We start from the raw sequence: 14295 nt of genomic DNA, 5'->3' as shown, positions 1-14295 counted from the left end.
AAGAAAAATCTAGACATGTTCGGTAAAGATGCAATATGTTCAAGGCAAGGCTAGTTGAATCTGGGGATGCAGGACCCACAAATGCAGCTGATGACATGATATGCTGGGGGTCATCCTCTTCCATGGAAACATATAAAACTAGAGAAGAGCAAAGTGTACTGGCCTAAGTTCAAATCCCTCTTCTACTACTTGGAGTGCTGATGACCCTCATCAAGTTAATTAATTCCACTGAGCTTTAGTAATTTTAGTCACACATGACAATATGTATTTCCTATGGTCTTTGCAATGGCTTGGTGAGATATAGACTGTGGATTGCTGAGCACTTGGCTAACACGCCTAAACAACAGACACCATTGCTCCCCCACCACCATAGGGCAGGGTATATTTTGTAATGAACCTGAGTCTCTCCTCACCCCCCAGCAACACCACCTCATCCTGTTAGTATAATTTGCGGAGTGGGGATGAGATTTCCTACCCTGTGGTCCTTAAGAGTTATATCTTACACACCTATTGAATTGAAGAAGCATTCTTCGGATAACTAGTGATGTCCATCATGGGTATATCTTACTCAGGAAATTCTCCCGGAAAGTCACTTCATTCTTCTCATCTCTTTCCAAGTCTTCAAAAGCGCTTTCCTAGCTGTACTGACTATGCATATCTTTCTGGGTCTGCCTGCATTTTTCTCCTTTTGAAATAATATCTCACTGCACAGCCCAGGCTGGCCTCGAACTTGAGACCTTCCTGCCTTGGCCTTTGGAATACTGGAATTACATCTGTGTGTCAACCCACCCAATTCTGTTCCTATTTTAAGTAGTAGAATGTGGGCCCTCCTCAGCACCAGTCGATGTGTAGATAAAAGACTTTCCCGAGGCTCACAACCCCTGCTGTCCTTATTAGAGGATTCCTCCTCTGATGGTAACAACAGTGATAACAGTGTCTATACAGGAGATTTACCATGGGCCATAGTCTCTCATTAACCCTTAACAACTCTAAGGGATCAATATTTTGCAGGCTCTGTTTTGTAGGTGAAAAGACTATGGCATGAATGGTCTGTGCTCTTTGCTTAAAGTTCATGTAGCCAAGGGTAGAGCTGAGATTCAAACTCACACAGTTCAGACACAGACTAACTATAGCTGAGCTCACACACACACACACACACACACACACACACACACACACACACACACATTCCATACCTGCAGATAGACCCTAACTGCAAACTGGGAAGAAATATGCATCAGGGTTGAACACAGACGGAAGCTTTTCTTGTCATTACTCCCTAATACTTGTAACAACTCTCAATGCAGCGTTAACATTAACATCGTCTTAGGTCTAAGCCCATATAGACATGCTATAGAATATTCAGGAGGATTCTGTAGGCTACATACAAATAGTGCACTGCACCACTTCATATGTGGGCCCTTGAGCAGTTGAAGATTGTTAGTGTCTGAAGCAGGCCCTAAAACCAAACCTTGGTAGAGTTTAAGAGATGGATTACTTGTGTCGTCCCAGGCTGTCCTGGTGTTTTAGTACCAGCAGACATACTAAAGGACCCCATCATACTCCATGACGACACAAGTGACGTGGTCTATAACTCTGACCTCTCCCTTGTCTTTGGAGTCCTTTATCCCCGCTTCCCCTTCTGCCTCCACAACGACCAGTCAAGACCCCCGTCCTCACTTTCTCCCCAGCCCACCTTCTTTGACATCCCAGTCTTCACTTTCTGACCTCAACAATGACCCCAGGTTGCCTGGGACTCGGGGCTCTCCTGCAGTGTGCAAACATGGCCATTTCTGGGCAAACCAGGGTGACCGTCCAGCCTAAAGGAGACCAGGTCTGTGGAGCCTGTCCAAAGCCTGAAGCCCAAATCCTGACTCTACCACTATCTGCCTCTGCTCCCCTGGCCCAGTTACGGCTCTGTTCCTCTGCTGTCTCGTGTGTAGAGTAGGAGTAATAACAGTACCTACACCAAGGCTTGTTGTGACCACACTGAATGACCTCATAGGTGAAAGGCACACGGGAGTGTTGCTGTGATCGTTTGCTGTCCTTGTCACGGTGTAGAACACTCCCTAAGATCTAGAGTTTCAGTCCTGGAGCAGGTTCTTTTTAACATCTCTCTAAAAACAAACAAACAAAAACAAAAAACAGACATTTCATAGTGCTAGGTACAACAACAAAAACAGTAATTGATTGTTGGCCTGATTTTACATTCGTGTAAAGAGAGCCATCCGCCCTCCAGAAGTAACAAGTCCGTGCCCACAGGCCTCCTAGGCATTATTTGTATTTTTATGACCCTCCTGTGGCTATTGGGATGCTCAGTGGGGGTAGAATTGGATGGTTAAAAGTAACAAATCAGAAATCAAAGGCATGCCCGTCCCTATTTCCAGACCAGTAGGTACCGCATTCATTACTTGCTGGACAGCCGTGGGAATGAGTGGCACACGGTAAAACAACTCGATCATCCTCGAGGAAGCAAATGAAACCATTGGGCTCTCTTCCCGTCGTCATCCCTGCCTTTGTGTGACTCTCGTCACCCTCCTCATCTACCACGGTGCCTTCTCTTCTTCCTCTCTGGCGTTCCAGTCTGTCTCTTTCAGTCGGGAGCTCTCTGCTCCTTACCGGTTTCGAGGCAGAGCTCCACGCTGGCACGCAGACACAGCCCCTGCCGCAGCCTGGGTTTGGACCCTGTGCAGCAAGCAGCTGCTGCTTCTACTGGGGAAAGGCTGGCCCTTCCAACGCTTGGGGTGTGGCCTGCAGGAGGCTTTTCCTTTCCCCTGGCTGCAGAATCAAGGGCATGATAAAACGGCAAAGAAACACAGCCCCGGTTTCTTTCTTCACGAATTCATCAAACAAATATCTTTAATGCTAACCACTGGGGTGAGCACTGGGAACCCAGCCATCAACAACAGAGCCAAAGTCTTCCACGCAGGAGGTGTCGAGGAACCCAGGAAGGAGGCCATTAAACCACTGGTTCTCAGCCTTCATTGTGTAGTGGAATATTCTGGAGAGTTATAGAGGAGAAAGAAAAAGAAAGGGCTGGGAGTGTAGCTTGGTGGTGGAGCGTTACTTAACGTGAGCGAGGCCCTGGGTTGCCTTGCTCGATTCCAGTACCAAAGGAAGAAAGAAAAAGAGGGGCTGGGGGGGGGGGATCAGAGGATAACTCTCATGCTGTGTTCCACATTTGGGATGCAAGCATAAGGACAAGGGTTCGGATCCACAGCACTCAGGTGAGGGTGGTGGCTCCCCTGCCATCTCAGGGCTTGGGAGACAAAAACAGAGGCTCTCTCCCTTGGAGCAAGCTACTTATCTAGACTAACAGAATCAGTGAGCTGGATTGAGTGAGCAACCCTGCCTCAGTATACAAAGTGAAGGGTGACCAATGAGGAGACCTCACATCATCCTTTGGCCTTCACACTTATACAATACAAATGTGCATTCATCCAGCACACATGGTGCTCCCTCAGACATATGAACATGCATGCACACATCCACATACACTACACATACATACACATGCAAGAAAGAAAAGGAAAGAGAATGAGAAACAGAGAGATACTGACGCCTGGGCCTCCCCTGCAGAAAGGTGCAAGGCCCTCTGGAGATAGTTTACTGGCTGAGCCAAAAGGAAGGATGGCCACGGTCTGTGCAGCCAAGCTGAAGCCTACTGCTCAACATAGGCTGAACTAGAATTATGATAGGTGTGAGCAAGGAAGAGAGAGAGCTATGAAGGGGAGCAGGGATGGTCTGGCAGAATGTTGGGAAAACCAGCCCCGACAGGATGGTCCCGATGAGCCGGAATGAATGGCATTGCTAGAGCAGACATAGTGAGCTTCGTTTAGGGAGAGGGTCTTCCAAGAAGTCCCCAAGAAGGATCTAGATTCCAGAGGCCCAGAGAGCAGGGGCAAAAGGAAAAGAGAAGAGGCCAACTACCAGGACGGATAATTCAGGCCTTTTGAGGTCCTGTTTGGGGCTCAGGACTTAATCCCAAACTGCTGTTCATAGGGCAGGCATTGGTGCCTCTGGAGGGCTTGTTATAAAGGAGTGTAGCCAGCCTACCCTGAGGCTCAGTACGGAGGGATGAAACCCAAGCTGATGCTGCAAATGTCAGGACCATAAGCCTAGAGTGAGAAGCTGTTCTTCATCCAGTTCAGTGGAGAAGCTTCTGGATCGGTAGAGAAGCTCCTGTTAGGTGGTCGGCAGGCTCTTGTCACAAATTAGTATAGTATGCGCTTCAACAACACTGGCACGCGCGCTCCAAGTCCAGTCACCACCAGCAGCCAGCATCCTCCTTTGATGGGTAAAGTGGAATAGGGACCAGTGATGTTCTAGGAAAGAGCGCAGGCTTGTGTGGAACCCCAGAGCAGCTTTGGGCTAGGGTAGTGACTCCACCTGAATTCACTCAGTAACTGACCAGGAGTTCCCGCCCGGCAAGAGCTCTCCCCTCTGTTGCCTACCTTCCCAGTTTCCTCCTCCCGTGACCCCAACTTCAAAAGGACTGGAATGTATTAAGAACCTGAAATCCCAGAGCAGTAAAAAAGTACGCTGGGTCTCCTTTTGCCTTTTTCCCCCAAGTGGGAAAGGATCCTGTTTACTTTTTTTTTTTTCAAGTTCATCACTTTTTCTGCGGCCACAGCTGAGCCTGCCGCACGCTTTTTCCCACACAGACAGAAATGATGCTGAGGGTGAGAATCCAGGTGCATCCAGACACGTGCAGCAGCAGACAGCTGAATCCAAATTCCTATCATCTCGTGGCTGATCTGCTGTTTCTGTGGCTGCTGGCGTGGAGGGGAACGATTTCTGCCTTCTTAGCAGAAGCCACTTCCTCCTCTGCGGTAGACCGTGTCAAGGATGCTGGCTCTCCCTGCGTCTCATGCGGCACTGTACCTGCTCACACCTCTGCAGACCCTCAAAGACACACAGATGCTGTTAAAACAGAGAGAAACATCTGCCTCTCAATTTTCCACGTCTGCTAGCAAAGCAGGGACAGCTGTTCAGCTGCAGATTCTGGGCGGCATGTCCATTCCACGATGTACCTAGACATGGGGTGCCCACACAGCTCCCACCTGATGTGTGGGTGGTCGAGGACAGCCTTACTGTTCCCCAGGGTCTAGGATGCTTCTTTACCAGCCAGTTTTCCAAAATCAGTTGGAGTTTTCCCCCAAAGTGTGTCTCACAGAATCTCTAGTGTTACCACTGCTCTTCAATGTAAGTGACAATTAAACCTCTAGCAACCCCTGGTCCCCAAAACCTCTGCTGTCCTCAAGTAGAAAGAGTTCTGGAATGTAAGGCAGATTCTTATTAAGCATCTTTCCTAAATCCAGAGATGTGCAGTACTAAAGAAACAGTAATATTTAAACAGTTTGCAGGGAAGAGAGGATGGTGTCTGTACTTTAGCTGACATTAAAAACACAATTCTTGGGGCTGGAGAAGTGGCTCAGCCTATAAAGCTCTTGCCAATGAAGAATGTGGACTTGACTTTCGGGCCCAGTGCATGCATGTGGAAAAGCTGGGCAACGTGTTGCACATCTGTAATCTCTGCAACGGAGGAAGGAGACAGGCAGGAACATCTCTGGGCTTTGCCGGCCAGCCAGTCTAGGTCCAGCAAGAGACCCTGTCGCTAAGCATGACATGGAGAGCTATTGAGGAGGATGTCCTATGTCAACCTCTGACCTACACACACACACACACACACACACACACACAAACACACACACACACACACACACAAACACACACACACACTAAAAAAACATTAATAATTGAAAAGTGGAAAGTGAAACTCTTCTCCAGAGAAAGGTCACATTTATTCCACGTGAGCCTCCTGTCTTCAAAGTTGTCGTTCTCCTCTGTGGACTTTCTCCCTCCTGTCTTCAAAGTTGTCGTTCTCCTCTGTGGACTTTCTCCTTTAGCCCAGCCTCATGCATGCCGCTGCTTTTCTGGGCTGGTAGTCATGAGAATAAGAACACCCAAGTTCATAGCGAAAGCACACACTGGGAACCCTAGAGAAAATTTTACTTCTTTTTTTTAAACTTGAATTCATATAAGCTCTCGGGTTTTCCTGATCTGGGAGTGAGGCAGAGAAGGGGCTTGTGCTTCGGGCTCTACTGAAAGAGCCTCCCAGTAATTAGAGTCGCAGCAGCCACAACTGGATCAACACTATTATCATCAACACTATCAGCAATAGGCGCTCTATCAAATGAGCTCTTGGGATGCCCCCAACTCTGCTAAACACCCCCTCCCCCGCTCTTGCAAATTCCATGTAACACAGCTGGTATCTGTTTAAAGTAAGTATTGTCATCGTCTGAAGTAAGTTACTCCATTAGCAAGCATTGATCGTCTGGTACGTGCCAACTACCTTGCTAGACCTTGAAACCGTCTCAGTGGACAAAGGAGACAGGATCTTACCCTTGAAGATGTTATTCTGTTGAGAGCAACAGAATATAATATTAACTGGGGATGGGGGGTGGGGGGTACATAGCTTTGCAAACAGACTGGGCTCAAAGAGGTACACCTACCAGCCCAGATCGCATGGAGAGCCAGAGGCAGATCTGGTTTCAAAGTTTCCAGAACTTTCTGCCTCCAAAGTTACGGTTTCCTCTCAGTTGAGGGGGAAAAACAGAAACTTTTCTCAGGGTTTATAGCAGGTTGTGATGAAGTTCCTAGTGGTCTCTTGAACTGAGCAGGGAGGCATCATTTCTGTGGCTTTCTTTGTAATCCGTGTTTACGTGTGGCCTGTTTGTGTTCTCGCTTGCTTTTGCTACATTGTAGCACATCTTCTCGGGTGCGCTTGCTGGCCCATTAAAAGCCCATTCATCCGTCCTTACTTCCCAAACAGTATTAGCCACTTATGTCTACCTGTAAATTGCCACACACTGCAGAACATGTCTTAGAAAAGTGTTTTTATGGTAATTATAGCTGTCTTCAAACCCATTTACGCTCCCCTTTTTTTTCTGGGCCCTAGACATTAGTTTGCTAATGCCTAAGTTTTGTTTAAGTCTAAAAGCCTACCTGGCTGGTGGCTCTGTCAACAAGACCTTGCTCCACCTGTTCTTCCAGTGGTTGGGACTTATGTGTAAAAAGGTCTTGGAAACTGTTGCATTTCTACTGGCCCTGCTGATTTCCCTCAGACTCACTCATTCATTCATTCATTCATATGTCCCCTTCAGCCGTCCACTGAGTACTGCAGTCCAGCAGTAAATAAGTTAGCGATGGTCCCTCACCTGACAGGTGAACAGCACAAGAGCAGTGGCCAAGACAGCTGTTCAACTGAGTGCTGAGAAGTCCTAGGAACACCATTCAAATTGTAGTGAGTGACAAAGTCCACAGTCATCATGACCGTCTTGCAGCAGGCTAGAGGATGGCGCCTGTGGCCTAGCCCATCTTAATTACATGCTGGTTGATAATGACTAAGTGGTAGGTGGGGGAATACAAAGGAAAGGAGGAAGCTTCTAAAAGGGGATGTCTGCCCAACAGGGATAGGAAAGGTGGGCTGAAGATGGGGAACTGAGAAAGGGAAACACGAGAGTCATCCATCTGGCTTGCATGTGGCCGGAACCTGAAGTGATGCTGACACAGGCCAGGATGATGGGAGCCAGCTCAAGAGGATCTCAGGACCACATTAAGGACTTACTTCTCCAGGGGCCAATGGAAGGCTGCTGTGCTTCCAGCAGTGTCCAGGGTGGAGAAAAAAGAGGCAGAATGACAGTTAGGAATCCGCAGGAGTCCAAAGCAAGATTAACGTAATACCAGCAGGGAGCAGATTCTGAGATCTGTCAGAGCAAGGACAGGTCTGACTGCGTAGTCCCTTGTTTGCATTACATTTTGAATTAGTACAAGGAAAAAAAATGCCTTTATTTTAAAAAGAGGCTTGCTAAGTCCACAGCATTAGACGCTGAACATCTGAATGCTACATGTAGACTCTGAGACAGAGTCCCTGTTGGCTGTGCCTCTCTGCGGCTCTCTGTGGCTCTCTGTGGCTCTCATCTTAAAGTAGGAAACCATAGAAAAGCTGAGATTGCATTGTCCTTCCTGAAGGCACTTCCAATAACCTAAAGACCTCCCTCTAGGCCCCGCCTCCTAAAGGGTCCACACATCTCCCACCACCACACTGAGGATACAACTTCCAAAGATGGACTCTTGGGACATACCCAGGCTCTATCCAACTGCAGCATTTCTTCTTACCTCAGAGTTAAGAGGAAAATTTAGCAGTGGAGACTGAAATTAGATGCCAGAGATGAGAGAAGGTGTGGAAAGGGAGAGTGATTCCAAGGCTTTAGTCTTGTGGGTGAATGAATTCAGGAGCCCTTCGTGGACCAAGGAATCAGTTTAGAGAGAATAAAAGGGAAGAGGCTGAATTCTGGTTTTGAGACGCCCAGGAGTGAGCAGATGGGACTGCTGAGGTGAGAGCTGGAGTCCATGGCTGAGGCTGGGAGGACTAGAGTTGAAAGTGAGGCATCAGCAGAGTCTGGCTGTGCGGCTTTGGCTTGTGGGGAGATTGCTGTATGCATCTGTATCAGCTGTGGATAGGATGTGAGATGACAAATCCAGCCCGTGTTACCAGTGTCCTTGAAAGCTTTCCTGGAAGGACATGTCCTATGTTGGAAAGGAAGGTTCCTTCTACCTTCTCATGGCTGTTGGAAGAGGTTCAGAAGGGCAGGCAGAAGTGATTCCTGTTCATTTAAGTCCTCTCTGTTGGTCTGAGACCAGGCAAGGCTCTGTGAACCAACGCCAACCATATCTGAGATCTAATGAAGCCAGGGTTTCCCACCTCAGGATTAGTTACATTTGAACCTGTGCCATCCTTGTAGTGTGCGGCTGGGGTTCTCCTGTGCCTTTGGGATGCTGAACAGCACCCCCAGCCTCTACCCATGAGGTTTCAAGTGTCATTACCCCTAAATATGACAATCAAAAATATCTCCAGACATTACCAGATGTCCCCCAGAGAAAGGGAGGGAAGTCTTTTATAAATCCTGTATTAAGAATCATTGGTCCAGGGTCACAATAGAGCCTGAAGGCCCCGGGCAGCCATCAGTTCTTTCTAGCTGAAGAAATAAGCACCCAAACAGAGGTGCCTTCCAGAAGTCTAAACCAGTCATTTAGAGGCAGGCACTCAAGGAAATCTGAGAGCCAGCCTGAAACTCGGAGGACCCCATACAACAATTTCTCGGATGCCCAAGGATGAGCCCATAAGCCAATTCCAACTTCAGTCCTAGCATCCTCTCCAGAGAAAAGCTGCCACCTGATGCCCATTTACCCTCCAGACTAATTACTTCCTAGGTTTTGTTTTTCCTTAAGCAGAAGCTGGCTTTGCACTTTCCAAACACAAAGAATCACCTCCTCCTCAGAAGGCCACCAGCAGAATGAACTGGTACTAGGGCTAGCTTGAGGTTGCCTAGCAACGCCACGCACCTACCAAGGCTGCTTTCTTCCTCTTCAAGCTAAAAGCAAAGTCCTGTCCATTAATTCCCAGCTGCCCTGAAACTTCTCCGAGATTTGCCAGCTCCCCACTGTTCCTGTTTTCATCCTCCTCGTAGGACGTGGCGAAAACTCGCTCCTCTGCCCTGTTTATCTCACTTCAGTTGGCCAGAATGAAAAGAGTGGAGAGGGCGGGGGAGGCCTCATTCCATAGAGGAGCATACATATTTTGAGCACATATCTCTGACTGACATGCTGGGGCTCTTGGCAAATTTAAATTTTATGTGGTGGACGTGGGTTTCCTACACAATAAGCCTTCCTTCCGTGGAGGCTCCGGGCGTGATTTCAGTGAGACATGAGGCCCAGAGTAGCTAAATAGCAAAGCACACATACTAGAAACCATGCTGAGCAAATGTTCGGAGGTCTGTCATTTAGTGCATTCTCTGTGATCTCTTTCCCCACCCCACTCTTCTGGTGGTAACTGTAAGGCAGAAGGTGGCTGCAGATTGGCCATGCTCTCTTTATCCCTGAGGACTCGTCCAATGTCCCTCGGGCTTTTCCTCCCGAGTTCCATTTTGCTCCCACAGAAGTGTTTATGGCACATCTCTGGAAGGTTTTCCTTGGAGCACTGTCTCAGGATGTGAGCCAGAGGGACATCGGTGGTTCCCCAGACAGGGCCACAGTGACCTCATTGGTAAGGAAAGGTGTGGAATCCTGAGCTGGACTTTGTAAGGGCAGGCCTGGAGACCAAGGTGCGTGTGTACTCACTGCTAGAATCAGCACCAAGCCGGACTCCCTGCTCCGGGCTCCTTGTCTCCCCTCAGCACAGCTGCCTTCCAGAGACTACCCCCAGAGGACCTCCCTGTTGCTTACCCTGCTCACTCTGATCCTAATCTGCACAGGATGGGAAGGAGCAAGCAGAGACTGACATTTCCTAAAGCAGTCGAACTCAATTTTGGAGTCTTGGACCTTTCTCCCTAGGAGGTCTTTAAACTCACAGGATTGCCAAATGCGCACACTAGGTTTATCAGCACCCACATGAGGGGTGCTTGAGAGAAGAGAAGCAGGATGCAAGGTGAAGGCCTTTGGAATGCCTAGGAGAGATGCACACTTCGATTCACAGGAAGGTTCCAGGCCAATTACTGCTACCGTTAGAAAGCGCTTGGATCCCAGTCAGGCCTGCGGTGGTGTGGTTTAAAAACAGATCTAGAGATGGAAGCAGAGGGAGAGAGAGTTTTCAAGATGTGCAGATAGCTACTTACAGGGGCAATTAAATGAATGGTCACTGGAGTATATTTAAATGAAGCAAGAAAATATACCTCCAGTTGCACAACTCCATAACTTTCCCAGGAGTCATTGCAGTGTACTCTCACAACAGGTAAATTTTACCGTATGTAGATTATGCCTCAATAAAACTGCTCAAAGAAAGAAAAATGAAAAGATGCCTAGAAATTCCTGCCAGCAAGTAGGTCCTATGAGTGTGGGCACAGGCCACAGGCCCTCTGCTTTTCTTGGTTTCACAAAGGGCCACGGTGGCTTGGCTGGCAAGACTCACCCCATATCACTTGCCCTTCTCTCCTCACCCAGCTCCCTTTGTCCAAGCTCCACGTCAGGGAGTCTAAGCTACAATTGCTGTGGGTGCTGGAGCATTTAGAAAATAAAATAGGCTGCTGATTTCCCACACAAAGGGAGGGGAGGAAGGAAAGAAAGAAAGAGTAGAAAGCAATAAAATAAAAACTGCCCAGACTCCACTGCCCTTCCCCTGGGGACATAGATATACCCTCTGTCATGTCCCCAAGTCATGGCACCCAGCTCCTACCCCTCCCTTGACCTTTAACTCCTGCTCTAGTTTTAAATCTACCATAAATAGGTGGTGATAAGTAGACAACGTTTTGAAGTGTCCCTTAAAGGTATTACAAGAATAAAAAAAAAAAATAGCCCAGCAAAGCCATTCTGCTCTTTCTTGGTCACAAGAAGCTCTTGAAAATCATGTAAATCTATCTTTAAAATTCTGCAAAATGGAGGACATCTTGACTCTGGCCTTGTAGGAAATTTTCTCTTGTATGCAGAAGTCATTAAATAAATAAAGAAAGGGGGGTAGAAGATAAAAGAAGGAGAGAAAGAGGAAGGAAAGGGAGGGATAGAAGAAAAGGAAGGAAGGAGGACAGAAAGAGGAAGGAAGGAAGGAGGGAGGGAAGGAAGGAAGGAAGGAAGGAAGGAAGGAAGGAAGGAAGGAAGGAAGGAAGGATAGATAAGACTGGCAGCTTTTTCTCAAGATAGCACGCATCCTGAGCCACTGGCTGGACATCACAGCCTAGCTAGTCCGGTTGTCAGGCCAGCACTGGTGCAGTTGTCTGGGATGTGCACTGAATTCCCTCCCCACTTTGGCAAGATTGCTCTGACCCCTGCACCCAGGTCAGTTGTCACTGGGAAACCCCTGCATCTGTGCCCCAACTCCGTCTTGCACCTGCATGCATGGCCTGCTTCCCCTGACTCTTTGGACAGCAGGTATGGGCCCCACTGTGAGGCTGGCCCAGTGGCTGCCCTGCAGGCTTGCTCCCCCCTGCATGGCTCCCCTGCTTCCCCAGCGCAGCCTCACGTCCCTCCTTCTCATTCTCTCCATTTCTCCAACCAGATGGCTGCCCTGATTTGTGCAACGGTAACGGGAGATGCACACTGGGTCAGAACAGCTGGCAGTGTGTCTGCCAGACCGGCTGGAGAGGGCCCGGATGCAACGTTGCCATGGAAACCTCCTGCGCTGATAACAAGGATAATGAGGGAGGTGAGCAAGCGTCTTCTAATTCCCATCCCCTCAAGAATAGTGTTGTGTGTGCCTTCGTCATGAGTCACGCTCCTGAAAGATCTCCTCCATACTATTGTCAAATGTTGTAATGTTTCCTCTGAAGCGAACACGACGGAGAACACATGTCCTTGGGCCAGGAGGACTCTTGGAGACACAAACTGGGGTTTGGTATTGGCTTTGTAATTCTCAAATACCCGTCTTTGCAGACGTGGCTGAGTTCTGGTTATTGCCTTCGGGGTGCATGGTCCTGCCAGACCTTTCAGAGTGGCCAGTTATGGTCCATGACGATGGTGACGACAGTCGGAGCCTCACACTGCACTGGGATGTCATAAGCCACGTGCCCCTTCATCCTTACAGCCCTGTGAGATGTCACTTTGCAGATGAGGCAACCGAGACCTGAAGAGCCGTTACGCTCCTTCCAAAGACAATATAGTATGAAAGCAGGACCCAACCCCAGCTTTAGAACCAAAGTATATATTCTAATCTGTGGTCACCTGGCTACAGCCTGCCTGTGAGCCAAAGCCAATTGGTGAGGGAAAAGAAAAGGTTTTAACATTTTCTTGATGGCTGAGGGGAAATAATCTAAAGAATATTTCATCATACAGAAAAGTACATAAAATCCAAACTTTAATGTCCACACTTATTTTCCTAACTACTTCATTGATGCAGGATTTATATCTAAGAAGCTGAACATCTCTTGATGAGTTTGGGAGTGTTACTATGACTGAAGCCATAGCACGGCCATCAGAGTTCCCGCCACCATCCTTATTCTTATTTTCTACAGGTGGAGTTGCCCTCTGCCCTCTTAGCAAATTTTAAGTATACAAGACAGTATTTTTAGCTATAGACACTATGATTACGGCTTAGCAGATCTCACAGACTGTTTTATCTTGCATGATGAAGCTTTAAACCCTTAACGTAGTGTTAAGGTAGCATTCATTTGTTTATACTAATTGTTAATGTTTTAACATGTCTTTGTTTCATTGTGTGTGTGGAGGAGGGGAGTGTGGGTGCCACAGCATACTTGTGGAGGTCAGTGGATCACTTGTGGGAGTCAGTTTTCTCCTCCTACCTTGTGGGTCCCAAGGATCAAACTCAGACCACCTGGCTTGGAGGCTAGTGCCATTGCCCACCGAGCCAGCTGATTGGTCCTTGTTTAGATTTTGTGTTCAGCTGTACCTTGTATTTACCCCTAACCCTGGAGCTAAATGGTTCCAACACAGTGAGACACGACCCAGCTGTCAGGCCTCAGACATTTGCTCTGGATCCTTTATAGGACAGGTTTGCCAACCTCTCTTCTGCCATCCAAGTACTAACCCAGCCACTACCCTGCTAGCTTCTAAGACTAGGTATGTACAGGACAGATGGCATGGCTGAGGACTACACCCCTGTTCTGAAGCTCTGGGCTGACTCTTCTGGAACGCATTCCAGTGTGATGACAGGACTCAGAAGCTAATAGGGTTGCATTAACATGTGGGTCATGTAATTTCCTAAATTCTTTATTTTATTTATTTATTTGTTTATTTATTTTATTTTTGGTTTTTTGAGACAGAATTTCTCTGTATAGCCCTGGCTGTCCTGGAACTCATTCTATAGACCAGGCTGGCCTCAAACTCAGAGACTCACTTACCTCTGCCTCCCGAGTGCTGAGACTAAAGGCATGTGTGTATTAGTTTCTTAAAACTGAGGTAGCAAACTTCTTGTGAAGACACCACTAGAGATCAGTAGACCAGGCTGGCCTTGAACTCACAGAGATCTGCCTTCCTCTGCCTAACATCCTAAGCTCAAATACTGTGCACTGTCCATAACATTATTGTAGGTGTGTGGCCTACCCCTATCCAAATGACTCATGGGTCAGAGTTCATGTGAAGTTGAAGTGATTTCAAGGGTGGAAGGATCTACCAGTGCAGTTAACTGACCTACCAAGGGAGTTTACGATCCCACTGTGACAGTCATAGAGTATGTGTGTGTCACCATCTAGCATCGAAGCCACTTCTGTCTCATGGCCGCTGGAGTCAGCTTCAGGTGTCCAAAGTAGGATGTAACCTGGTGGGAAACAAATGAGAATATTAGACATT

General features: G+C 47.9%; 1 protein-coding gene across 6 annotated transcripts in view; it reads left to right on the top strand.

Moving 5' to 3' along the window:
• Positions 1-14295, top strand: part of Tenm2 (teneurin transmembrane protein 2) — a 942842-nt gene that overhangs the window by 828076 nt on the left and 100471 nt on the right. For all 6 annotated transcript variants that reach the window (XM_059270357.1, XM_059270356.1, XM_059270355.1 and 3 more), the window contains one exon: positions 12050-12196. In XM_059270357.1, coding sequence (XP_059126340.1) covers positions 12050-12196 — 147 coding nt within the window. The remainder of the gene's footprint in view (positions 1-12049; positions 12197-14295) is intronic.

Source organism: Peromyscus eremicus, chromosome 8a (assembly GCF_949786415.1).
Source record: "Peromyscus eremicus chromosome 8a, PerEre_H2_v1, whole genome shotgun sequence".
NCBI lineage: Eukaryota > Metazoa > Chordata > Mammalia > Rodentia > Cricetidae > Peromyscus > Peromyscus eremicus.
This window is presented reverse-complemented; position numbering and strand designations above follow the sequence as displayed.